Source organism: Triturus cristatus, chromosome 4_1 (genome assembly GCF_964204655.1).
Source record: "Triturus cristatus chromosome 4_1, aTriCri1.1, whole genome shotgun sequence".
Taxonomy (NCBI): Eukaryota; Metazoa; Chordata; class Amphibia; order Caudata; family Salamandridae; genus Triturus; species Triturus cristatus.
This window is the reverse complement of record NC_140585.1, coordinates 1,142,668,557-1,142,695,124: the sequence shown is the minus strand read 5'-3', so window position 1 is coordinate 1,142,695,124 and position 26,568 is coordinate 1,142,668,557. Positions and strand designations below refer to the sequence as shown.

General features: G+C 45.3%; 1 protein-coding gene across 1 annotated transcript in view; it reads left to right on the top strand.

Moving 5' to 3' along the window:
• The window catches only part of LOC146856204 (hepatic lectin-like), a 109,583-nt gene that overhangs the window by 20,475 nt on the left and 62,540 nt on the right, over window positions 1–26,568 (top strand). Inside the window, exon 2 of the mRNA XM_085654250.1 lies at window positions 13,911–14,018. Coding sequence (XP_085510376.1) covers window positions 13,911–14,018 — 108 coding nt within the window. The remainder of the gene's footprint in view (window positions 1–13,910; window positions 14,019–26,568) is intronic.

Here is a 26,568-nt window from a genome sequence, read left to right as displayed (position 1 = left end):
CTAGAGGGGCGATATGGGAAAAGCAGCAGAATTGAGACACCAATTTAAAAGTACAAAATGGCTACTACCCGCCACCCACACGACTCTGGCTGGCTGTTGCTGGGGAAAACCCCAGCCTCGCCAGCTGGACAATAGGGCTCCTGTGGCAGGGAGGTGCTAGCATCTCCCCAGACAGGATAATGTGGATTGGAACAGGGTGGGTGCACCAAATGTCCTTTCAGAGTTGCACGTAGGCAGCTGCAGAGCCCTCATTCTGCATACACCGCTTGGAACCGGTTCAGGGGCATCCTGCCCCTCGCCCAGGCGGGAAACACACAAAGAGGAGAGGGTGTAGCCACCCTTTCCCGCCTCACCACTCATTGGTGAACACTACTCTGGACACTCCCCTAATCTTGGGGATAAAGGTGAATAACGTGGCCCCAGAGCCTCAGATTAATCTTGAACTTTACAGTCTTGACCTTTGACTTGCTGCTGCCCAGCTGACAGAAGAAATCTCCCTTGGGATAAAAGAGTTATCCCCCTGCTTGGCAGGCACCTGAAACACTGCAAGTGACCCGGTTGGAACCTCGCTGCTCCTACGGACTTCGACGACTTCCAGCACCTTTGAGGTGGGTTTCCAGCGCATCCCAGTGTGCTCAACGAGTTTGGGCACCGTGGACCACGTGGATGCCGAGATCCCCAATACCCCAGGACACCGGCCACCTCTTGCGTAGCACATGACCCTGACCAGTGGAGAAGTTGTGCTTTGGCCTGTTTTCGAGCCAACCACTCTACAGCAATTGTGCCAAAGACCAGCGCCCTAGCCCCCTCCGGTGGCCCGTGGGTGCCCTTTTACGCACTCCAAATTGCCGCCTCCCACGGTCCCTTGTCTCTCAACCTGTGGGCCCTAGCAAAGGTCTATTTCGACAATCAAGAGTTCCCCTAGTTGCTCCAGGCCTGCTCTACAGTCTCTCCAAAGGAGACCTCTCCCAGACCTCGTGGGTCTGCATTGTAGACGATTTGTTTATTCTTTGTGGGTTGCAGTTGCCAAGGCTTAGTGGATCCAATCTGGACACTAACACAGCAGCGACCCTCATCCAATGTGGGACAGTCGCCCTCCAGAAGCTGGCCTTCCTTGAAGCCTCCCGGAGCCCGTGGCTGCAGATCCAAGCTACATCACTTTGCACCTGAAGCACACAACATCAAAGGGCTCTTTGCTTTGAGCCTCCTGGTCACTTTGCCGTGACCCAGACTCTGTCCCCTCTGCTTTCAGGTTCTTCTCTACAATCTTCACATCTTTGATCTTCACGGCATCATCAACGCTTTTGGCTAGCAGCACTTTTGAACATTTTCCTATAGAAAATCAGCCCGCGACCCGACACCAGAATCGACCTATGCACCCGGCTTCCCTGGGGCGGGTAACAGTGGTACCTCGGTACTCTCGTGGTAGTGGGCTCCTCAAAAGCTTAAGTCTAAAGTTTTAACTTTGTACTCATGCTAGAAGTGACTTTAATCTGTGTAATTTCAACCGCGACATTCTCCATAGACTATAATGGAGATCCCGATAGCAGCTACTTCCACTGCACGCGCCTCCCGTGGGTCCCCTTCCTCATAACCTGGGCTGGATTCTTAAGGGACCAGCGATCCTAAATGCCCTAGGCATTGTCTGTAGAATTGTCGTGGTTCTTATACCACTTTTTTGATATATGGTTTGGTCCCCCCTGGGGCCCAGTGATTCCTGTGCTATTTATTGTGTTTATAAATGCTTGTTTGAATTGTAACTTTGCCACTAGCCTCATAAAGAGACTGTGGGATTCTGTCTAGAATAAATACATATATTTTATATATATACCTGTGTGGGCTACTCTTTCATTTGGTTATTCGAGAGGTTATTATGGTAAAACAATAAGCTTAACACTCCTTCAAGACTTAGCCTGAAGGCTGCTCTCCTTAGCTACCACTAGGATAGCTTTCTTTAAAGGTTGTCTTAAACCTATCATCAATAAGAGTCGAATTGGACTGGTGCAAGGTGTCCCTATAACTAGGAGACAGCATATGCCAGGCCAACTTCTCACAATATAGTTTTGTGTGTGTAAAATGTGAACCTAACTATTAAGTTCATGTGACCTTTGTTTTTGTGTGAATTTCTAAGGTTTTATAAAAATTCTATTTACTAACTATAACATCCCTGTAACCTTTTTTTCTCAGTGAATTTCTCAGGGTTTTTTAATGTAAAGTAACATTTAATCACCATACGCTAATCCAACCTACACCATACACGGCCCTGCGGTCAAACCCCTGCATGCAGCCAACCCCCATACTACTCACAGCCTCAGGATCCAACTATGTCCCAGGGCGATTACAGGCTCAGAGGGTGGCTGCATGGCCCTCCTCCCTTTTTCAAGTGCATGCCAGGCCACAGAGGTTGGGGAGGGAGGGACGGATGGGCCCCTTCCCTATTCTACTATTAGGCTGGGGCCCGAGGGATGGGGTCCCTGGGGCCAAAATAGGCCTGGGAGGGGGGACACATGGCTCCCCTCTCCTGTTTCCCCTTTTGGCTGGACCCTGGGGGTTGCGCCCCAGGGGTCTTAATTGGCCTGGGTAAGGGCCTCACCTTAATAATAATAGTATATTTTCCTGGGACCTGGCCCACCCGGGGGGGCAATTATACAATGAGCAGGGTAGACCGTGCTCGTAATTTAAAAAACAATTTTGCAGCGGGTTTGTGGATTTCTCCGCGAATTCGCAGCAAAAAAAAAAATATATATTTTGAAACCCCCACTACCAAGCCTTGGGGGTCAAATGGCTGCCAACACTTCCTGATTGAAGTGTTGGCAGCTAATTAGATCGCATTTTGAGATCTGTCAGAGCTGTGGAGTGTCTGCATAACTAGACATCTATATATCTTTTTCCTTTAATAACTCCAAAACTAATGAACACATTTGCATCAATTACAAAAAAGCACTGTTTCTGGGCCAAGAACGAGCATTTTGACAAATTTTGTATAATTCTGTTCAGCGATTTGGGGTGTAATAGTGTTCAAAATCCTTATGGGAAATTGCACAGGTAAAACACGTTTTGGGATCCCCCTTTTTCTCTGCCTCGACTTGACGGATCACCCTGAAACTTTCCAGACAGCCGTTGAAGCAATGGGCGTACTAGTTTTGAAAGGTTCATGAAGATTTGACAAATGGTGGCAAAGTTATTTGCAAAACTAAAAACACTTTGTCTTTGGAAACTAGGTCCTGACTATAACTGGGGACTGCTAGTAGGTTATATATATTTTTTGTATAGGAAATGCATTGTATCTGTTGCTAATAACATTGGCACCATTGATGAAATTGATCAAACTTTCCAAAAATGTGCCCTTTGTTGCCTAGTTTGTGCATGGAAAGTTTCGGAGTCATTCATCAAGCATGAGGAAACTCAGGGGGCTTTATCAGGGCTCCTATCACTTCTGTGTGTGGGGGTGCATTCAGGGGGTGCATGTTGTGCATCCCCTGTTACTGAATGGAAAGAAATGCACAATGTTTTGTGGGCTGCAGTGGTCTCACGGCGGTGCCTGTCTAAGGCACACCTATGGGCCTTAGATATGCACCACCGTGTGAATACGGGATTGGAGGTATTGCAGCAGGGAGCTGGGGTGGCGACCTGCTGCAAGACTGTCAAACTTGTAATCAGGCCCTAAGTCTGCTGCCAGTCAGTGTGAGCTTTAAAAAATAACCCACTGGCTGGGAGCTGGCTTTTGATCTTTGTCCCTGCTCTGATGTGGGCAGGGAAACAGAACAACATATTGCTCCCACCTGGAGGGAGAAGCATAAATAGCTGCTCCCTCTGGGAAGGAGCAATGTGGACTCCTGCGCTTTGTGGGGAGCCGGCTGGGGCTGCAAGGGTCCTCGGCTCCTTCCACAGCCCCCAAAGTTATGCTTGGTAGGTGCCCCATGAGAGCACAGGGGCACCTACCTATTTAAATGGCAGGCCCCAGGGGATGGGGTCCCCAGGGTCAAAATAGGCTTGATGAGTGGGGCATCACGGTTTTCCTCCCCATTTAAAAATGGCAGAACCCATTGAATGGGTTCCCTGGAGCATGAGAAAGCTCACGGAGGGGGGCTGCACGACCTCTTCCCCTTTTAAAAAAGGTTCAGCCCTGGGGGATGGGGGCCTTAACGCATATAAAGGTTCGGGCAGGGGGACCGTGTGGCCACCCTCCCCTTTTATTTAAATTTTTGCCCCAGTGACTGGGTCCCAGGCCCTAATTAGGCACAGGGAGTGGAACCACACGCCCTCTCCCTTTATTAATTACTCGACCCCGCTGGATGGTGCCCCCAGGGCCTAATAAGGCTTGGGGAAAGGGGCCACATGCCCCTCCTTTAAAAAAAAAATTGCCCACGGGGGAGGGGTTTGGCTTTACGTATGGTAATAAAATATGACATCATATTCAAAAAACTGAAAATTCACCAAAAAAAAACAGAGGTTAAAGTAGCGTCATAGTTAGGTGTGCTAAAAAAAGATCAATTTTTGTTAAAAAAAAACCTTAGAAATTCACTGAAAAAAAGAAATGGTAAAGGAAAGTTCAGTTTGTTGAACATGTCAGTGACAGCATTAAAGTTTGGAACTAAAAAGAACCACAGAAATTCTACAAGTTGCACCCTTGCATACCATTGCCTATGTCCTCACACATTACATCACTCATGACATGTTCTATGACATCATTTATGTCATCACTGATGGCATCTCAAATAACATAATTGATGACATCACTAATATATAGAAATAGATTTATAGATAGATAGATTGAGGAGGAAATAGATAAAGGAGTAGATAGATAGATAGATAGATAGATAGATAGATAGATAGATAGATAGATAGATAGATAGATAGATAGATAGATAGATAGATAGATAGATAGATAGATAGATAGATAGATAGATAGATAGATAGATAGATAGATAGATAGATAGGTTCACTTAAGTTAGTAAGATTTTAACTTACATTAAAAAGTACTTAGAAATTCACTGAAAAAAACATTGCTTTAAGTTAGTTATATGTAGGTCTTCTAACGTTAAAAAAATAATATTTTAAAATCAAAGATTGAAATTCACCAGTTATATGTAACCTTGCCTAAGTATAACTTGCACTGCTATAGATTACACAAGCCAGTTGTATAATATGTGAGACCATAAGCAGTGCATCTCAGCGGTGGAAGTTTATTCTTCAGGACTCGAGAACTAAGTCCTTGTGTCATGTAATGGTGGCTGCAACATTTCTCCTCATGTTGCGGCCAGCCAATCACAAAGCTCTGTCTTAAATTCCAGTCCTGCAAAATGTCCATAGAAGTCTAGCAGCAGTAGATATCACCATTTGTTTGAGGCTTAATTTCTCCAAAACGGTTGAACAGATTTGCACCAAATCACAATAAGCGCCGTTTCTGAATAAAGATCTAGATTTAACCAAATTTGGTGCCATTTTGTTCAGCCACCGGTTTCTTGTATCATTGTCTAATTTTCCATATAAAATTTCATGAGGGAAAAAATTTTTTTGGGACCCCTGCTTTTTCTCGGACTCCCTTTGACAGCACACCTCAAACATTTCCAGGAAAAAGCTGAGGAGGATAAATTTAGTTTTCTGGAAAGTTTTGGGAAGATTTGTCAAATGGCACCAAAAGTTATTAGCAAAACAAAAACACTCTTCATACGGAAACTCTGAATTACATTTTCCAGCACAGTGGTGATTGCCACTGTGCAATATATACATATATATAACACTTATTTATATGCTATATATATATTACCTACTGGCGGTCGCCAGTAGGTAGTTCTGACCTTGTTTCTATTCAAAAAGCGTTTTTTCTGTTGCCAGCTCTTTGGCGCCGTTTGACGAATCGTTGCAAAGTTTCAAAACGAATGGTTCACTCAGGTCAGGTCCTGTCTTGAACGTTTCGGGCGATTCTTCAAACGGGGGCCGAGAAAAAAGGGGGGTCCCAAAACGCGTTTTCCCCATGTTCATTTCCATAGGAAATTTTGGAACAGGCTACAGCCCGAACTGCTGAACAGAATTACACCAAATTTGACAAAAAGGCAGCTCTTTGTTCAGAAAGCGCCCTTTTTTTAAATGGTGTAAATCCGATCCGTAGTTCCTGTGAAATTCAGAAAATGTATATATCTGAGCACCGAGGAGGAGTTGCGACTCCTCCCGAGCACGAGCTGACTTCTGATTGGCTGCCAACACTCCAAATCAGAATGTGTTGGCAGCCATCTTGTGACTCGGTAACGTTTTTAAAAAATGAAGTGCGGACTCCCACGCTTTGTTTGTTTTAAGCCCCCGGCTGGGCCAGGTCCCGTGGGCAATTTCAAATTATGGTGTGGGGACCGTGGGGGCCCCCACAGCCCTGGGGACTGCCACCTCCCTGGGGCTTTCCTCATAATGGGTGGGGGGCACACAGCCCCCCTGCAGCCCCGGGGACCGCCACCTCCCCGGGCTTTTAAAAAAAAAAAACATGGGGGGGCTCCTGCCCCCCGCACTGTCCCGGGGACAACCACCTCCCGGGCTTTGTTTTAATAGGGGTGGGGGGGCCTCGCGGGCCCCCCAAGCCCCGGGGAGGTGGCAGTCCAATTCAATTAGAGATGTGTGGGGAGGGGCTTCCGTCCCTCCCCACATTGCCCCGGTGACCACCACCTCCCCGGGCACAAAATATGTTAATATGGGTGTCTGTTACAGACCCCCAGGGACCACGACGTCGCGGGGCTATGTTAAATGTTGGGTGGGGGGCTGCGCGTCACCCCTCCTGGAGACCTCGATGGCGCTAAGGACCGCCACCCCCCAGGGCCAGCTCCTGCAATGCCCCGGGGTGCCCAGCCCTGAGACATTGCCGTTTGCAATGACAGGGCAGGATCCGTGCGGCTCCCACCCTGTCATTGCAAACACTGCTTTGCTTCTTGGAAGTGAGAGCAGGAAACCTGCTCTCGCTTCCAAGAAGCAAAGCAGATTTGCTTTTGGGCAAGGGAAGCTGTATGTTAGCAGCTCATCTTGCCCAACAGCACTGCTGGCTCCTGCAGGAGGCGGGGAGCCAGCAGGGACCATGGGAGTCCCCAAAATGAGGCCAGGCCCCGGGGGAAGGGGTCCCCGGGGCCATAATTGGCCTCAGGAGGGGGGCCACATGGCCCCCCTCCCACATTTTTTTTTAAAATTAGTAAAGGCTGGTCACGCCCTGAGGGATAGGGTCCCTCGGGCCAGAAGTAGCCCAGGGAAGGGGGGCCACTCGGCCACCCTCCCACAAAAATTAAAAAGAAACCGGCAACTCGCCGGAAGCCCCACCCCCTCCCTGCATTGCATGACTCTGCAGACGCACCCCTTGGCACGTTCTAAGTTGGGGGATTAAGTCCCCTTCATTCCTGGGGGGCCCTGGCGGCCAACTAGCCCACCAGGTACCTCCAGTAAGCCCCACACAGTGGGATTGCTGAGAGGTGGTCCGAGGCCCCTTTTTACACCACTCTGCAAATGCGCCTCTTGGCGCATTGCTGGTGGGGCGATGAGGTCCTCTTGTGTCCTGAGGACCTCAGGACACAAGTGGACGTCATCCCCTAGCAGCAGTGCACCAGGAGCCACGTTTGCAGAGTGGTGTAAAAAGGGGGCGTGGCCTCAGACCTCTCTCAGCAATCCAGCTGTATGGGGCTTACTGGAGGTAACAGGAGGGCTAGTTGGCCCCCAGGGACCCTCAGGAGGAAAGGGGACGTCATCTCCCAACCAAGAGCACGCCAAGGAGCGCGATTGCAGAGTGGTGGGCAAAGGGGGCGTGACCTGCCTTGAAAACCTAGCAATCCTGCTGAGTGGGACTTACAGGAGGTAATAGGAGGGGTAGTTGGTCCCCAAAGATGTCCTTGGGGCCAACTACCCCTCTTGTTACCTCCAGTAAGTCCCACACAGTGGGATTGCTAAAACGTCTTCGGAGGCCAAGCCGCCCTTTCTCCACCAATCTGCAAACGCACCTCCTGGCAGACTACGGTATGGGGGATGAATTCCAATTTACTCCTGAGGTACTTTGGGGGCCAAGAATCCCTCCTGGTTCCTCCTGTAAGTCCTACGCAGTGGAATTCCTGAGCGCTGGTCGGAGGCCCATCACCCTTTCTGCACCACTCTGCAAACACGACTACTAGTTAAAGAAGTGTTTGCAATGTAATAGGTTTCGCATTTGCGAGAGTTAGAGCTATTGGCGTTGTAAATGTAAAACATTTTTACTAATGTTTTTGGAGTGGAGTGGATGTACGTTGTGTGTAGTGGAATTATGTGGTATGTTGTGCAGTGAAATTATGTGGCTAGAAAGTATGTGGTATTTAGTGTATAGAAATTATGTAGAGTGGAATTATGTGTTATGGAGAGTAATTATGTGGTATGGTAGTCTGTGTTGTGGAGTGGTAACCTCAGGTTTAGTCTTCTTTGTTTCCATTGAAGCTCAACTATGAACTCAGTGAGGCAAAAAAGAAGGAATCACTGAGGAACACTTGTGGACCTAGTCAGAGGCATGAGCAGGGTCACTGGAATTATGCGACTGTTTGGCTGCATCGACTTTCGCACAATTATACATTTTCTGCATTAGCCACATAATTCATCATCTGCTCCCTAATCTGCAGATTTGAACAAAAAAAGTCTTGTTTCTAGCTCAAACGGCTCAAACATACCAAAAATGCAGCGACATGTGTTAAAGCGTGGTGGAAGGCTCTTTGCAAACCTAGAATGGTCACCTGTTACTTATTGCTAAATGTGGGTGTTAAACTGGCACTAATGGTGTGCAAGCCACTCCTGCTTCCTTCTGCGACTCTCTTGCCTCTTTCTGCATTGCTGTTGCTTCTTTGTGCACATTTCTTTCTTTTTCTGCATTTCACTTGCCTCTTTCTGCAAATCACTTCTACTTACTGCACCTCTCTTCCCTCTTTCTGAAAGTTTGTTGCCTCTTTCTGCACCTCATTTGCTTCTTTCTGTACCCCTCTTGCCTCTTTCTGTACCCTTCTTCCCTCTTTCTGCACCTCTCTTGCTTTTTTTATACCCCTTTTATGTCTTTCTGCACCTTTTTGTCTCATTCTGCACCTCTGTTCCTTCTTTCTGCACTTATTTTGTATCTTTCTGCACATGTCTTGCTTCTTTCTGCACCCCTCTTGCCTCTCTATCCACCCCTCTTCCCTCTTTCTGCACTTCTGTTGCTTCTTTTTGCACTCATATTGTTTCTTTCTGTGCCTCACTTGCCTCTTTTTGTACCTCTGTTGCTTCTTTCTGCAGTTCTCTTCCTCTTTATGCAACCCTCCTTCCTCTTTCTGTACCCCTCTTGCCTCTTTGTGCTCCTCTCCTACCCCTTTCTACACCCCTCTTGCCTCTTTTTCCACCTCTGTTGGTTCTTTCTGCACCTCTTTTGCTTCGTTCTGCACTTCACTTGCCTTTTTCTGTACCCCTCTTGCCTCTTTCTGCACCTCTGTTGGTTCTTTCTGCACTGCTCTGGCTTCTTCCTGCACCTCTGTTCTAAATTTCTGTATCCCTTTTGCCTTTTTCTGCACCCCTCTTTCTGCACCTCTCTTGCCTCAGTATGCCCACCTGTTCCCTCTTCCTGCACCCCTTTTGCCTGTTTCTGCAACTCTCTTGCCTCTTTCTGCAGTTCTCTTGCCTCCTTCTGCACCTCACTTGCCTCTTTTTGCACCTCTGTTGGTTCTTTTACACTGCTCTTGCTTCTTTCTGCACCTCTCTTGTAAATTTCTGCACCCCTCTTGCCTCTTTCTGCACCCCTTTTACCTGTTTCTGCACCTCTCCTGCCTCTGTCTGTACCTCTGTTCACTCTTCCTGTACCTCTTTTGCCAGTTTCTGCAACTGTCTTACCTTTTTCTGCAGTTTTCTCGCCTCCTTCTGCACCTCTGTTGCTTCCTGCTGCACTTTCCATGCTTCTTTCAGCACCTCTCTTGCTTCTTTCTGCACCCCTGTTGTCTCTTTCTGCACTCGTCTTCCCTCTTTCTGTACCTTTCCTGCCTGTTTCTGCATCTCACTTGCCTCTTTCTGCACTTCTCTGGCTTCTTTCTATACCTCTGTTGCTTCTTTCAGCAATTCTCTTGCCTCTTCTGCACTTATCTTGCCTGTTTCCACACCTCTATTGCCTCTTTCTGCACTTCTCTGTTATCTTTCTGCACCCCTGTTGCTTCATCCTGCACTTTCCATGCTTTTTCTGCACCTGTCTTGCTTCTTGCTGCACCCCTATTGTCTCTTTATGTACCTCTTTTGCCCGTTTCTGCAACTCTCTTGCCTCTTTCTGCAATTCTCTTGCCTCCTTCTGCACCTCTGTTGTTTCTTTCTGCACTTCTCTTGCCTCTTTCTGCACCCCTGTCCCTTCATTCTGCACTTTCCATGCTTCTTTTTGCATCTGTCTTGCTACTTTCTGCACCCATGTTGTCTCTTTCAGCACTCGTCTTCCCTCTTTATGTACCTTTCTTGCCTGTTTCTGCCTCTCACTTGCCTCTTTCTACACTTTTCTAGCTTCTTTCTACAACTCTCTTGCCTCTTTCTGCATATCTCTTCCTTCTTTCTGTAACCTCCTGCCTCTTTCTGTACCTCTCTTGCCTCTTTGTGCACCTCTCCAACCTTTTTCTGCACCCCTCTTGCCTCTTTCAGCGCCTCTGTTGTTTTTTTCTGCACTGCACTTGCTTGTTTCTGCAACTCACTTGCCTCTTTCTGCACTTCTCTTTCTTCTTTCTAAACCTCTGTTGCTTCTTTGAACAATTCTCTTGCCTTTTTCTGCTTTTCTCTTCCTTCTTTCTGTACCCCTCCTGCCTCTTTCTGTACCTCTCTTACCTCTTTGTGCACCTCTCTTGCCTCTTTCTGCACTTCACTTGCTTCTTTCTGCACCTCTCTTGCCTCTTTGGGCACCTCTGTTGATTCTTTCTGCACTTCTCTTGCCTCTTACTGCACCTCTGAGTTAGAGGTAGTATTAATCCCCCTGCCCTATTATGTGGTAGGGCCTTAAAGGGGAGGTCATGCCAATCACAGGGGTACCCCAACCCATTGTGTACCCTAGTGTTTGTAGGTGTTTTCACTGTATTCTAAGTTTCTTTCAGCATAGCACTGGCTCCGAGCCTGGTTAGTCAGAGTCAGTTACCATCAGCACCAGTCAACAATAATTTGGGGGCACAAGATGACTTTACAACAAGGCCTCTTATTGCACATCTGTTGGTTCTTTTTGCATATCTCTTGCTTCTTTCTGCACTTTTCTTCGTCTTTCTAGACTTCTGTTGCCTCTTTCTGCATTTCTCTTGCTTCTTTCTGCGCCTTTCATCCTCTTTCTGCACATGTCCTACCTCTGTAGGCATAGTTAGAAATTAGCATTGAAAAACCATAGGTTTCAGGAACGTTATAGTTAGAAATTAGCATTTAAAAAAACATAGAAATTCACTGAAAAAAACACAGGTTTCAGGGACGTTATACTTAGTTGGACAATTCACTCGTACAAAACCAGAGAAATGTGGCCGGTATAGTTAGTTCAGCTAAGTATAACTCGCGCCCCTGCAATGCACTGCTGATGACATCACATATTACATCACTCATGACATGGTCAGTGACATCACTGATGACATCACTGATGACATCTCAAATGATATCACTCATGACATCACTGATGATATCATCCATGTGATCCTCTGATGCACCTCCTCACAGCCTGCTATAACCTTTGATACACCCACTCTGAAAGACAAACTGCCGTTCTTAAAACCATAGACACACCAATACCAGTTACTACATACTCATTCACTGCTTTCTAGGTCTACCACACATCCACTCACTCACCCATATAGTCACTCATACATGCAGTCACTCATCAATACAGCCACTATCATATGCACTCATACACCAATACAGACACTCACATACCTCCACTCACCCATAGAGTTACTTACATAGCTAGTTAGTCATGCAAAGAATCAATCACACTCCCATTTACTCACCTATACAGTTATACACACACCATCTCACTTATTCACACAGATACTAACACATACTCACTCTCTTATAAAATTACTGACACAAGCACACACTCATCCACAAAGCCACTCTCACAATCACTCACTCTCACATATAGTCATTTATATACTCCAACACTCACATATTCTGCCTTTAACATATGTAGTTACTCACACATGTACCACTGAGGCATCCATTCACTCACCAACACAGCCATACACACACCCACCCACCCACCCATACAGCCGCTCACAGACACACTCTTGAACCCATACTTCCAGTGAATCACCTACTTACACATCCATGCAGTGAGTCACACACACCCCACCCACCCATATAGACACTCAGGGGCCATGCAGATACTCAGACAAGCAATCAATAACCCATATAGACACACATGTAGCTACTCACCAACCCATGCAACTACTTACACACCAACAGACAGACTGATACAGACATTCACACAGTTTAGTCACTAACCCATGCATTCAGTAAAACACGTTTAACCACTCACTTATACAGTCAGTCATGCACCTACTAAATCATCCATTCAGACAGTCATACACCCACTCATTCTTTAAAAGACATTATATATATAAAAAATATATTTAAACTTTACAGAGACACACAGTCACTGGATGATGTCATCAGTGATGTCATCAGTGATGTAATTTGAGATGTCATCAGTGATTTCATCAGTGATGTCACTGACCATGTCATGAGTGATGTAATATGTGATGTCATCAGCAGTGCATTGCGAAGGCGCAAGTTATACTTAGCTCAACTAACTATAACGAACGAATTTCGGTTTTGTACGAGTGAATTGTCTAACTAACTATAACGTCCCTGAAACCTGTGGTTTTTACAGTGAATATATGTATATAGATGACTTCCTTCCCTGGGTTAATTGACAAGATTGTTAGCTATTCACCATGGGCACATGGTCCTTTGGCATTATGGGTTTCATTCAAGGCTGGGCACTCTTCCTCATTTCACCTTCTATGGGCAAAAAAAAAGAATCCTACCTTTTGAAGTGCAACTGGCCAGGGTCAAAAATTGGAAAGCTCACTGACTCAGGGTTCAGCCAAGGCTGACACCGGGATCCCTTCCTCCATAGACGGCAAAGGAAGCTTATCCACAGCTTGCATAATGCCTCCCTGGGGGTCTGGTGCTAGAGATGGACATCTTCTAAATGTTTGAAGAAAAGGGAAGTGGTCTTAGATAACTACCAAACAGGTTTCTAGTTACTGTAGGGTATCACTCAAATTGTTATGTGTGGTTTTCAGGTATACTGGGATAGCTCAGCGATATCTTGAGGAGAAGATTGTACTGTAAACCCCAGCTGTAGTCTTTACATCTATAGATGAGGTGTTTTTGCAGTGACCACTACCATCCCTAAGGACAGAGGTGAACGTTGCCTTCTAATTCACTAACACTGGCTGTGTGGCATCTGCCATACCTGGTCACCATTAGAGAGGCAGTCAAGTCATTGTTATTTTAATAGAGAACATGGCATTCTGGGTCAATATTATGACATTACTCCATCAGTAGATCATTGGATCATTGGGAACTCCATTGAACACAATCAGAAGGCAGTAACTATAAAACTGGTGGATTATAGCCATCAGCTTTCCAGTCTATCAGGTGTTTGTAAATTATTAAGGCTCCCTTTGAAGTCAGAACTTTGAGCCCCCAGCAGGTACATGTTCCCTTTTATTCTTCTAAGAACAATAACACAATTGTCATTGAGTTGAGTGATAAGTGTTAGCATTAAAAATGTCAAATGTGACAACATAATTTTTGTCAAGTGCTACACAATGATTATTATATTGAATTGCATCATTAAAATAAATGCTTGCTTTTTTGTATTCAGCGATAAGTTTCACAGTGGTACCTATTTATCAATTAATGCCCTGTGTTTGTTTATACTACTTTTTTTATTTAAGACAGGAAACTCTTCCAGAGCAAGGTGAGACTGGTTCATGTGATCTGCGCCCTGCTGGCAGTGTCTTATGTGCTTATCATGGTGCTGTTTATCACATCTCCCACTAGTGGTAAGTTACTCACCATCATTTTTTGACCCTTTAGAGGACTTGTGTTTGCCTCTTTATATATCTTGCCACACAGGCACTTGGACCTTGTGTGGTTATGCAAATGTGTGTGAATGAATGACTGAGTCACGGTGTGAGTGTGATAGTTTAAGAGATTATCTGGAGGGCTAGGTGGTGGTACAGTGTGAGTGAAGGCAGCCATGCCTGAATGGCCATTGGAAATTTGGATGACTTTGTGCAATGCATGACTTCAATGTATGGTATGGCTGGGTTTAATAAGCGGGTGGGTGTGTGTACTGCTCGATTTTCCCGGTCTTCCGGTGTTGCAGGGCAATCCATATGACTTCAGTCTCTTTCCATCCGAGTCTAAGGACTGGAGTAGTGAGTAGGGCCTATCTATTAGACACTTGTGACACAATCCCGTGCTCATACCCTTAGCTCAGGGCCTACACACATAGCCTAGGGGATAGATTCGTTAGCCTTGAGGATAATTTGCCCTATAGTGAGGTTGTTTCATGGAGCTGTGTTGAATTCAGGCCTGGTAGGCCTCAAACGGGAGAGACTCCATCTTTCTTTCTGCTCCGGCAGCCCGGGACCTTTCCAGAGGGAGGGGGATGTTTTAGTTATGAGGTGTTATTCGCTCGGAGAGAACCGGTTCAGGCCGGCCCTTATCGAAGGATTGTATTTTTCTTCATGCCGAAGACACTACATCAGGCCGGCCGGCTGGGAAAGTGTCCTTGGTACGGGGAGGTACAGGAATTTGGTGGGCGGCAGGTTTCGAGCTGGAAATTTCCATGAGGGAATGCACTTCTATATTAGTGAAAGTCTGAGTGAGATAAGGGCACTTGCTTCTAGACCATAGGCGGCATCTGGCCGTTAGCAGAAAAGCTATTACTTATTCCAGGGAAGACGGATGACGAACTCGAATCTAAAGAGGACAGAGTAGCCGACAGGGAAGAGGTTCCAAGGACTCGGAGAGGGAGAAGGGAGCAGACCCACAACTGTAGAGGGGTGACTTCCAGGCGAAGCCGAGGCATAGACGAGAAGGGAACCTAGATGACCATTGAGCACGGGCTACGTACCATAAAGGTGAAGTCGACCCCTTTTTCTTTAGAGTATACAACTTAACCTTTCACTTTCCTTGCAGGTTGTCTATATATATATAATGTATTCTGCGAATGTGCATGTGGCATTTAAATAAAGTATTTAGCTTGTTGTACGTTAGCATGTGTTGTGTACTTTTGTATAGGAGGATAGCCTATTCTTTAGTCAGAGTTGCCTTAAAATGAACAGAGGTTAATCCTGGTCAGGTAAGTGGTAACTGGATGAGGGGGAAAACAAGCCCCTCGAACTAGAGAACAGGTTGTGCTCAACTAATAGTCTTTGTGTGATCTGATATATAGTAATCCCAATTCCCCTGTCGTGTACTACAGTGATAATAGGATGAGCTCGTGCCAAGGCTGCCGTGTAGGTAGGAGATTCTGGGTCTGACTGAGGCCGCGAGATCGTGTGTGTATCGCTGCCGAATGGGTAGGAGATTCTGGACCTGACTGAGGTCGCGAGACTTTGTGTGTTGCTACCGGATGGGTAGGAGATTCTGGGTCTGACTGAGGCCGCGAGATCGTGTGTGTCGCTGCCGAATGGGTAGGAGATTCTGGACCTGACTGAGGTCGCGAGACTTTGTGTGTTGCTACCGGATGGGTAGGAGATTCTGGGTCTGACTGAGGCCGCGAGATCGTGTGTGTGTCGCTGCCGAATGGGTAGGAGATTCTGGACCTGACTGAGGTCGCGAGACTTTGTGTGTTGCTGCCGAATGGGTAGGAGATTCTGGACCTGACTGAGGTCGCGAGACTTTGTATGTCGCTGCCGAATGGGTAGGAGATTCTGGACCTGACTGAGGTCGCGAGATCGTGTGTGTGTCGCTGCCGAATGGGTAGGAGATTCTGGGTCTGCCTAAGGCCGCGAGACTGTGGTTGCTGAGATTGCGAGGCTGTGAGGTCTTGATATATATATATATATATATATATAATAGGAATTCCCTGTCCTTAGGTGGTACGTATATATGTGGTTATTTGGGTGTAAAAAGACCCTAGGGAGGGGGTAACGTTCTGTTTTGGGTCAGAAGGGCTCTGTAGAGCGGGTTCCACCCGATCCGAAAACCCAAGCAGAACATTTGGCGTCACGAACTGTTTACGTAACCTGTGTGCGTTGTGGTTGTCTTGTGTTTGCTTTCGGCGTGTGCGTGATTTTCTTTTTTTTGTATATTTGCGTGTATACTTTTTCTTTCTCTTTCTTTCTCTCTTCCTTTCTTTTCTCTGCGTTTCTTTTTCTTTCTTTTTCGCGATGTTTTCTAGGAAATCGAAATCTACTCTTAAATTGTCCGTTGATATTCCCGGATGGGATTCAACGCCTTATGGTGCCTTGGCCCGAGAGTGGGCTGATTCTACTGGTCTGAGTGAAAATTGGAATTCTTCTTTGGAGTCGGCGGAACCGGCTGACGTGATTGCTTGTTTGCAGACGGCACCTGTCTTGAAGGGTGAGGAGGTTCCCGCTTTGGGGCGCAGAGGTTGGGTTATTCTGTCTGCGTATCGGATTCTGCATGAGAGGTTGCTGAAATTGCAGATCTCTTTTAAGGATGCGGAATCACACCTTGTTGAGATTCAGAATTCTAACACTTTATTGCGGTGTCAAAATAAGTTGCTTTCCGACAAACTTGACACTTACCAAACGGTTGCCGAAAGGGCGGCTGTGCGGATTGCTCGTTATAAGTACAAGAACAGGCGTGGTCGTGTTTCGTCGCGTAAAGTGCGTCTGGTCGTGGCGAAAGCTGGACTGGATTGGAATCCTGATGAATGGGATGGTAATATCTGGGATTCGACTACGTCTTGTTCCTCGGGTGAGGAATGTGCTATGCATGAGCTTTCTCGTTCCCGTCCTGACAGTAAGTCTACTTCTCGCACCTCTGATGGTGCACCCCGTGATTGCGCTCGTTCTTCGGGCGGGATTGATACTTTTCACACTGACTGTCCCTCTACTCGTACTGCTCGGGCTCCTTGTGATGCTCGTCCCGTTGTTTCTGCGCACCCGGTTTTTCGTCGGAAGTTGCAGCAGTCTCCCAATGCTCCGCAGGGTGTTTCTTTGGACTGTTTGGAAGATTTTACCCAGCAAGAAATTAGTGATATTTTGCAACGCTTTCGGCAGCGGACTGGTGAGGCTTTGCTCACATGGATGGTGCGCCTTTATGAACTAGGCGCTGCTGGTATTATGTTGGATACTGGCGATTGTTTGAAGTTTTGTTCTTTGAGTTTGGATTCTACTGTGCAAGATCATTTTCGTAACTATAATGGTGGTGGTCAAATTTCTTTGCTCCAATTGGCGACTGAAGGTTGCAATTTGAAGTATCCTACTGAATCTGACTGGCCTGTCAATGACAAGCCGTGGTATACCTTGCGTGATGCTGCGCAACGTCTTAAGGAGGAAGTGATGAAAACGGCTATTTTTCTGGGCACTGCTGACAGGTTGCTTGATGGGTTGTTGACTTCTTCGGTGCGGAATCGTATCATTCGCTCTTCTCCTGTTGCCTACAAGCAGGTCATGATGACTTTGTTGATTAACCAGACTGGTAATGTACTATCTACGGTGTTGGAGTCGGTACGCCAACTCGGTGAGTTGGGTGAGTGGTTTAAACCTGAACGTCAGTCCCGGTCTGACACTCGTACTCCTGGTGAGTATAAATTTACTAGACGTGATATCTTTACTGGTCTTTTGGCTGATGGTGTGCGTCGGGAGGATATTGATGGTGAGACTACTGCTCGTTTGTGGGAAATGTTTCGCAAACGGGGCTTGGACCGGAAGGAGGGTGCCCGGCGTGTTCGGACGACTGAGTGTGATCGTGGTTGTTCTGATGGTAGCGGTGATGATGATCGCCGTGGGCGCTTTGATCGTCGTGATGATCGGCGTCCTGTACGTGATCTGTCCCCTCGTCGAGAGCGGGACAGGGAGAGAGAGGGGGTAAAGGAAAGGGGGAGAAATGATTATGCTTACAGCAGACGTAGAGATGATAGGGATCAATCCCCTGAGTTGAGAAGGAGAGAGGATCGACACAGTTTGGCCGATCGAAACTCGCAGTACAATGCAGAGGACAGGAATCCATTTCGTAATAGAGATGGATATGAACAGGAGGTACCGATACCTAAGAAACGTGAGAGTCTTTATCCTGATTTGTCCTGGTACACAGAATGCAGTAAGAATGACTAGGAAATAGGTCAAGCTCCGGTACACAGATGGGCTCACAGAGATAATAGACCCTATGTAGATATTGATATTTTTTGGAGACATCGTAATATCCAAAGGGCCCGAGCATTAGTTGATACAGGAGCGGAGGCCACTCTTATTCATGGAAAATCAAAGAAATTTACAGGGCAGCCTTTCACTATTACCGGATTAGGAGGAAAGGAAACCCCTGCAGTTCAAACTTTGCTTGAAATGAGAATAGGTAGAATCCCTAGAAAGGAATATTCTGTATTAGTGGTGCCACTTCTAGAATTCATAATTGGAATTGATATTTTGAAGGGAATGACATTGCATCTTGATGATGGGTGTTACCAATTTGGAACGACGCATTATATCTCGTCCAGACCTATACGGGTTGGTCGTTTAAGGATGCCCCCCATACAAGTTCCCCAGGCGACCAAAGTGGTTTGTCAGAAGCAGTATCGTATTCCGGGTGGTCATGAAGAGATTAGTACCACCATTCAGGAGTTGGTTGATGCAGGCGTTATAACTCCAGTTACTTCTGCTTGGAATAATCCTGTTTGGCCGGTGCGTAAAAGTGATAATTCTTGGCGTATGACTGTTGATTATCGAGAATTGAACAAACACAAGCCCTCTTTGACTGCTGCAGTACCGGATGTTATCACCCTGATTGAAAGAATCCAAACACATCCAGGTACATGGTATGCGTCCATCGATATTGCTAATGCTTTCTTTTCTATTCCAATTGCCCCTGAGTGTCAGGAACAGTTCAGTTTTACGTGGAATGGGCGTCAGATGACGTTCAGAAGTCTTCCTCAGGGCTATGTGCATAGTCCTACGATTTGTCACCGGCTGGTGGCAGAACACTTGATTGAGGTACCAGTTCATCCCAAAATCCAGATATGTCATTATATTGATGATGTTTTGATCCAAGGCGAAACACAAGAGGATGTTCAGACACAATTAGATAGAGTCATTGAGTGTCTGCGTGGGAAAGGTTGGGAGATCAACCCGGACAAATTACAAGGTCCGTCTCAAGCTGTAAAATTTTTAGGTATTAATTGGCATGAGGGACACCGCGAGGTGATCCCTCAAGTTAAACAGAAAATTCTTGATTTTTCGGTTCCGAGGAATAGGAAGGAAGCCCAAAGATTCATTGGTTTATTCGGTTTTTGGCGCCAGCATATTCCTCATTTGAGTCAAATATTGGCCCCTTTGTATCGAGTTACACGTAAAAAGAATGCATTTGAATGGGGTAAGCAACAGCAAGATGCATTTAGTCTGGCGAAAGAGGCAATTCAACATGCTATGGATCTCTGGCCTGTACGTGATGGTGATGTGGATTTGAATGTGTCTGTGCAAGGCCCTTATGCAAATTGGAGTCTGTGGCAGAAACAAGGCAGGTGTAAAGTACCATTAGGGTTTTGGACCAAAAAGTTACTTGATGCTGGTGAGCGTTATACACCCTTTGAGAAGCAGCTACTTGCTTGTTATTGGGCTTTAGTGGATACCGAGCAATTGACTTTGGGACATGACATATTCTTGCGTCCTGAAATTCCCATTATGCAGTGGGTTTTGAGTTCACCAAAAACTCATCGAATTGGGCATGCTCAGGAGGCGAGTGTGATTAAATGGAAATGGTACATACAAGACAGGGCACGTGTGGGTCCGAAAGGAGTTGCGTCTTTACATGAGCAAGTGGCACAAGCACCATCGACTGAGACTGAGAGTGAGTGTTCTGTACCTTTAGAACAGGAGTCTCCTGTCAAGTGGGGTAGACCTTTTGATGATTTATCCGTCGAGGACAGGAACCATGTGTGGTTCACAGATGGGTCAGCAAAGTTTATTGGAACGACACGGCACTGGAAGGCGGTGTCTTATAATCCGATCACACAAAAACTGTTGAGCACAACTGGTGAAGGGAAGAGTAGTCAGTTTGCCGAGCTCTATGCCGTGTACCAAGTTTTGAAACAGGAGTTACCTGGCGTATGCCACATTTTCACTGATTCCTGGTCCACTGCCAATGGACTGGCTGTTTGGTTGCCGACCTGGCATTCCCATAATTGGAGGTTACACTCCAAAGAGTTATGGGGAAAAGAGTTATGGCAAGAGATTTGGGAAATGCTCCCACAGAGTACTGTTACCATCTTCCATGTGGATGCTCACACCCCAATAGACTCTCTTGACAAATTTTTTCATAATATTGCAGATGAGAAATCTAAAATTGCTGAGGCAGTGGTGGACAGACAAGATCCTGATATTGCGGGATTGGCGAAATGGGCACACCAGAAGGCAGGACACTTTGGAGAGAAGGCCACTAGCAGGTGGGCTGCTGATAGAGGAATTTATATTCCCCTGGACCTAATCAAAAATGTTATTCTACATTGTCCCGTCTGTCAACATATCAGACAGCGTAAAGTACCCCAAATTGTTAGAGGTCATTTACATCGCGGGAAATTGCCCGCTCAAATCTGGCAGATTGATTACATTGGACCCCTTCCTATGAGTAGAAATTGTCAATATGTTTGCACAATTGTCGATACATATAGTGGTTTGCTGGTAGCTTTTCCATGTAAGCAAGCTACCCAATTGAATACCATAAAAACATTAGAATTGATTATGATGTATTATGGTGTGCCATTCCAAATTCAATCTGATAATGCATCCCATTTTCGTGGAAGATTGGTACAGGAATTCTGTGTGGAAAATAATATTGAATGGATATTCCATATACCCTACTACCCGCAGGCCTCAGGCCTGGTGGAGAGATTGAATGGCCTGCTAAAGGACCAGCTACGTAAGTTAACAGATGACAAGTATAAAAATTGGCGAGATTTTTTACCCCAAGCACTATTGATCCTGAATAATCGTCCTTTTTTAAATGCTGAATCTCCACTTATGCGTTTGTTTCCCCCACAGGTTGAGACTATGCCTAATGTGATCAATGAAACTGTGATGTATTGGGAAATTACTTTTGGAGCTTTGGCTCCATGCAGAGCGACCCCAGGGTCGGCAGGCTTAGATTTGCATGCTATGGATGACACCGTCCTGGAAAGTAAAAATCGGGTCATCATTGCTACCGGTGTTGGTATTCATATACCACCGGGGAATTTTGGATTGATCGCCCCTAGATCGGGGCTGGCTGTAAAAGGCATCCAAGTACTTGGAGGGGTTATTGACAGCGACTATCAGGGAGAGATTAAGGTACTTCTGCTAAATAGCAGTGAGAATGACTTGCTGATACACCGCACCGACCGAGTGGCTCAATTACTCATTATGCCTGTTTTCAGTGGTGAAATAAAGAAAGGCACTGCCCCAACTTTGCTAACTGTACGAGGCCAGAAAGGCTTTGGTTCTACGGATAACCCTGGGGCCAAGGTTTGGGTGCAATCGCCTAAAAATCCCCCTGAACAAGCGGAGGTTATTGCCACCGGTCAGGACAACACCATTTTGGTTATGAGGCCAGGGAAAGATAGCTGGGAAGCTGTCCCAGCTGATAAATGTTATTTACGAGAATGATTAATACCTGTATTTGGTTCTTTTTCAGATCATTCTTTGGATTGTTGCTGCAGGATGTGTCGGCACTGGACACCGTTTGGACTACTCCGGAGAGAGAGAGGGGATCCTATCGACCCAGGATGAATTGAGAACCCGAGTATTGCGTTCCTTCAACGCATGGGACTCGTCATCGAACTTTTGGACGCAACTGGCAAAAAGAGTGACTGATGCCCCTCACTTTTGTTTGACACCGATGAGATCCGTGCACGACATTTTAGCGACATGTCTGGTTGCTGTCCCCGCCTCGCTAGAAACTTTAATAAGTATTTTTAACATTTCAAAGGCTCGCTCAAATGTTATTCTGGGTGATTTTGCTACCCACGCATATTGTCCTTTGTGTACTGAACTGCCGAATGAGCAACTTCCCATCCAATCCCAAATAACTACGTACAATATCACACAAGGCGATCTATGCTTCTTCCTCACATGTAATCCTAATGCGATTTCTGAATGTCTACATCTCAAGTTAAGAGGCGCCACTGTTTTCACATCTCATGAACGAACTCTGTGTTTCCAGAGGACACCGACGACATGCACCTCAGTTCAGAACAATATGACTTGCAACAGTTTGGTAGTTGCTCCCAGTCACTATCGTGCAATATTGCTACCTGCCGGGTGGCTTTTCTCATGTGGTAATACTTCCTGGCCCTATGTCCCTGCGAACATTTCCGGAGGCCCGTGTGCCATTACTAGACTCAGTTTACTTATGTTCTCATCACATCCAAATGCCAACTCTCGTGTGCTCCGAGATACAACTACGTTACAGGAGGATTGTGACTCATCTTTGCATTTATATTCCAAGTCTGAATACCTTAGTCTAGCTGTTTCAATTATTGGTGTCCCTGCTTTGGCGGTTTATAATGCTAAATCCATTGGGAAAATGGCTTGCTGGATGGTCAAATCTATTAATCATACTTCCACAGTCTTATCTGACTTACTATTAGACGCCCAGGGTGAACGTAGAGCCATCTTGCAAAATAGAGCAGCCATTGATTATCTTCTGCTTAAACATGGACATGGCTGCTCGGACTTTGAAGGCCTCTGCTGTTTTAACTTATCTGATCATACACAATCCATTCGTGCACACATAGATAAATTGCATGACCTAACTAATGAAGTTAGGAAACACATTGATCAGGGCTGGTTTGACTGGCTCTTTAACTGGTTGCCAGACATGAATATGCTACGCCACACATTAGGTGGCATTTTGATTGCTCTTGTTGTTTTAATTTCTATCTGTTGTTTTATTCAGTGTATCCCTTCACTGCTTCAATTCTGCACATCTGGTACTAGACATAGATCGGTTAGTTTTGTTTCATATTATTCTTCCACAGATGTTAGTTCCATTTAGTATATATATAATAGACTGAAGTCAAGGGTGGAATGTACTGCTCGATTTTCCCGGTCTTCCGGTGTTGCAGGGCAATCCATATGACTTCAGTCTCTTTCCATCCGAGTCTAAGGACTGGAGTAGTGAGTAGGGCCTATCTATTAGACACTTGTGACACAATCCCGTGCTCATACCCTTAGCTCAGGGCCTACACACATAGCCTAGGGGATAGATTCGTTAGCCTTGAGGATAATTTGCCCTATAGTGAGGTTGTTTCATGGAGCTGTGTTGAATTCAGGCCTGGTAGGCCTCAAACGGGAGAGACTCCATCTTTCTTTCTGCTCCGGCAGCCCGGGACCTTTCCAGAGGGAGGGGGATGTTTTAGTTATGAGGTGTTATTCGCTCGGAGAGAACCGGTTCAGGCCGGCCCTTATCGAAGGATTGTATTTTTCTTCATGCCGAAGACACTACATCAGGCCGGCCGGCTGGGAAAGTGTCCTTGGTACGGGGAGGTACAGGAATTTGGTGGGCGGCAGGTTTCGAGCTGGAAATTTCCATGAGGGAATGCACTTCTATATTAGTGAAAGTCTGAGTGAGATAAGGGCACTTGCTTCTAGACCATAGGCGGCATCTGGCCGTTAGCAGAAAAGCTATTACTTATTCCAGGGAAGACGGATGACGAACTCGAATCTAAAGAGGACAGAGTAGCCGACAGGGAAGAGGTTCCAAGGACTCGGAGAGGGAGAAGGGAGCAGACCCACAACTGTAGAGGGGTGACTTCCAGGCGAAGCCGAGGCATAGACGAGAAGGGAACCTAGATGACCATTGAGCACGGGCTACGTACCATAAAGGTGAAGTCGACCCCTTTTTCTTTAGAGTATACAACTTAACCTTTCACTTTCCTTGCAGGTTGTCTATATATATATAATGTATTCTGCGAATGTGCATGTGGCATTTAAATAAAGTATTTAGCTTGTTGTACGTTAGCATGTGTTGTGTACTTTTGTATAGGAGGATAGCCTATTCTTTAGTCAGAGTTGCCTTAAAATGAACAGAGGTTAATCCTGGTCAGGTAAGTGGTAACTGGATGAGGGGGAAAACAAGCCCCTCGAACTAGAGAACAGGTTGTGCTCAACTAATAGTCTTTGTGTGATCTGATATATAGTAATCCCAATTCCCCTGTCGTGTACTACAGTGATAATAGGATGAGCTCGTGCCAAGGCTGCCGTGTAGGTAGGAGATTCTGGGTCTGACTGAGGCCGCGAGATCGTGTGTGTATCGCTGCCGAATGGGTAGGAGATTCTGGACCTGACTGAGGTCGCGAGACTTTGTGTGTTGCTACCGGATGGGTAGGAGATTCTGGGTCTGACTGAGGCCGCGAGATCGTGTGTGTCGCTGCCGAATGGGTAGGAGATTCTGGACCTGACTGAGGTCGCGAGACTTTGTGTGTTGCTACCGGATGGGTAGGAGATTCTGGGTCTGACTGAGGCCGCGAGATCGTGTGTGTGTCGCTGCCGAATGGGTAGGAGATTCTGGACCTGACTGAGGTCGCGAGACTTTGTGTGTTGCTGCCGAATGGGTAGGAGATTCTGGACCTGACTGAGGTCGCGAGACTTTGTATGTCGCTGCCGAATGGGTAGGAGATTCTGGACCTGACTGAGGTCGCGAGATCGTGTGTGTGTCGCTGCCGAATGGGTAGGAGATTCTGGGTCTGCCTAAGGCCGCGAGACTGTGGTTGCTGAGATTGCGAGGCTGTGAGGTCTTGATATATATATATATATATATATATAATAGGAATTCCCTGTCCTTAGGTGGTACGTATATATGTGGTTATTTGGGTGTAAAAAGACCCTAGGGAGGGGGTAACGTTCTGTTTTGGGTCAGAAGGGCTCTGTAGAGCGGGTTCCACCCGATCCGAAAACCCAAGCAGAACAGTGTGCTTACTGGGTGAGAATGCAGATGGGCAGTCCCCTCTCTTTATTAACATTTCAGCTTTTTGTTATGGTTCCTTGTGTTTTCTGGTATTGCCTAGGTAGAGCAGATGTTTAGGAGAGTTTGTGTAGTGAAGGAAGTAGTGTGTGGGTGAGTGTAGAATTTATCAAAACTAGAATGTCCAGGACCAGAATATTGTTAAAAAACTGATATGTATATCAAATTTACTCCACATAGACTTAAATTTCAATTAATGTTGATATTAAAGTGAAGTAATAATATAATCAAAAATAAATACAAATATCTAAAAAATATTAAACAAAATGAAAATATATACTTAAAACAATCATAAAATATGTATACAAGTATTAATAATATTAACAATAACAAAACATATAAAATTACATTAAAAGGTAATATTCCCCAGAAACTAAATAGAAAATGAACAATAAAACAAAAATAATAGAAACATATTTTAAAACAATATAAAAAAACAACAATCCAAACTAAGCAACAGTAATGAAAAAGTTGGACTTTTGAGGGGTTAGATTTACTAATCACACTCCAATCCAAGCAACACTAGGGAAAGTGTTGGACATTGGAGGGGTGAGAGTTACTAATCCCATTCGAGCGTAAGCAAAATTAGGAAAAGTAGTGGACTTCAACTGGGTCAGATTTAGTCTTCCCACTATAATCAAGCAAAAACAGGGAAAGTGTTGGACTTTGGAGGATTTGCTATTCTCACTGCAACTGAAGCAAAAGTAAGGAACGCGTTAGACTATGGAGGGGTTAGATAGATTAGTCCCACTCCAATGTGAGGAACAGTAGGGAATGTGTTTGGCTTTGGAGGGGTCCAATGTTAACAAAAGTTGAGAAAGTGTGGACTTTAGAGGGTTTAGCTGTTCTATCCCCACTCCAATCCAAGCAACAGAATGGAAAGTGTTGGTCTTTGGAAGGGCCAGATTTACTATTTCAACTCCTATTTATTTACTAAAATAAAACATTTAAATACAAACAAAAACATTTACACATATTTAAAAAAGCATCTCAATTCATAAAATATAAAACAATTAACATTTTAAAATACAAAGTTTAAATTACAAATACAAAAAAGAATTAAAAAATATAAGTCTTTAAATTAGAACACTTCCCTCCCTACTATCCTAAATAATGAACACTGACAAAAATGAAAATTATTAAAAACATTTAATATGAAAATGTATTTAGATGATAATAGTAATTAAATTAAATACAAGTATCAATATTAAAACAATTAATACATTTAAAATTGAATAACACAATTTAATAATTAATTTACATATTTTACATAATTAATTATCAGTTAAAAATAAATCAAATTAAATTAATTATAAATTACAAACAATAACATACGTTTTAAAAAGCATCTCATTCTAATGCACTACAAACACAACAAACTACTACTAAATTAACAATTTCTATTTAAATAAAAAAATGTAT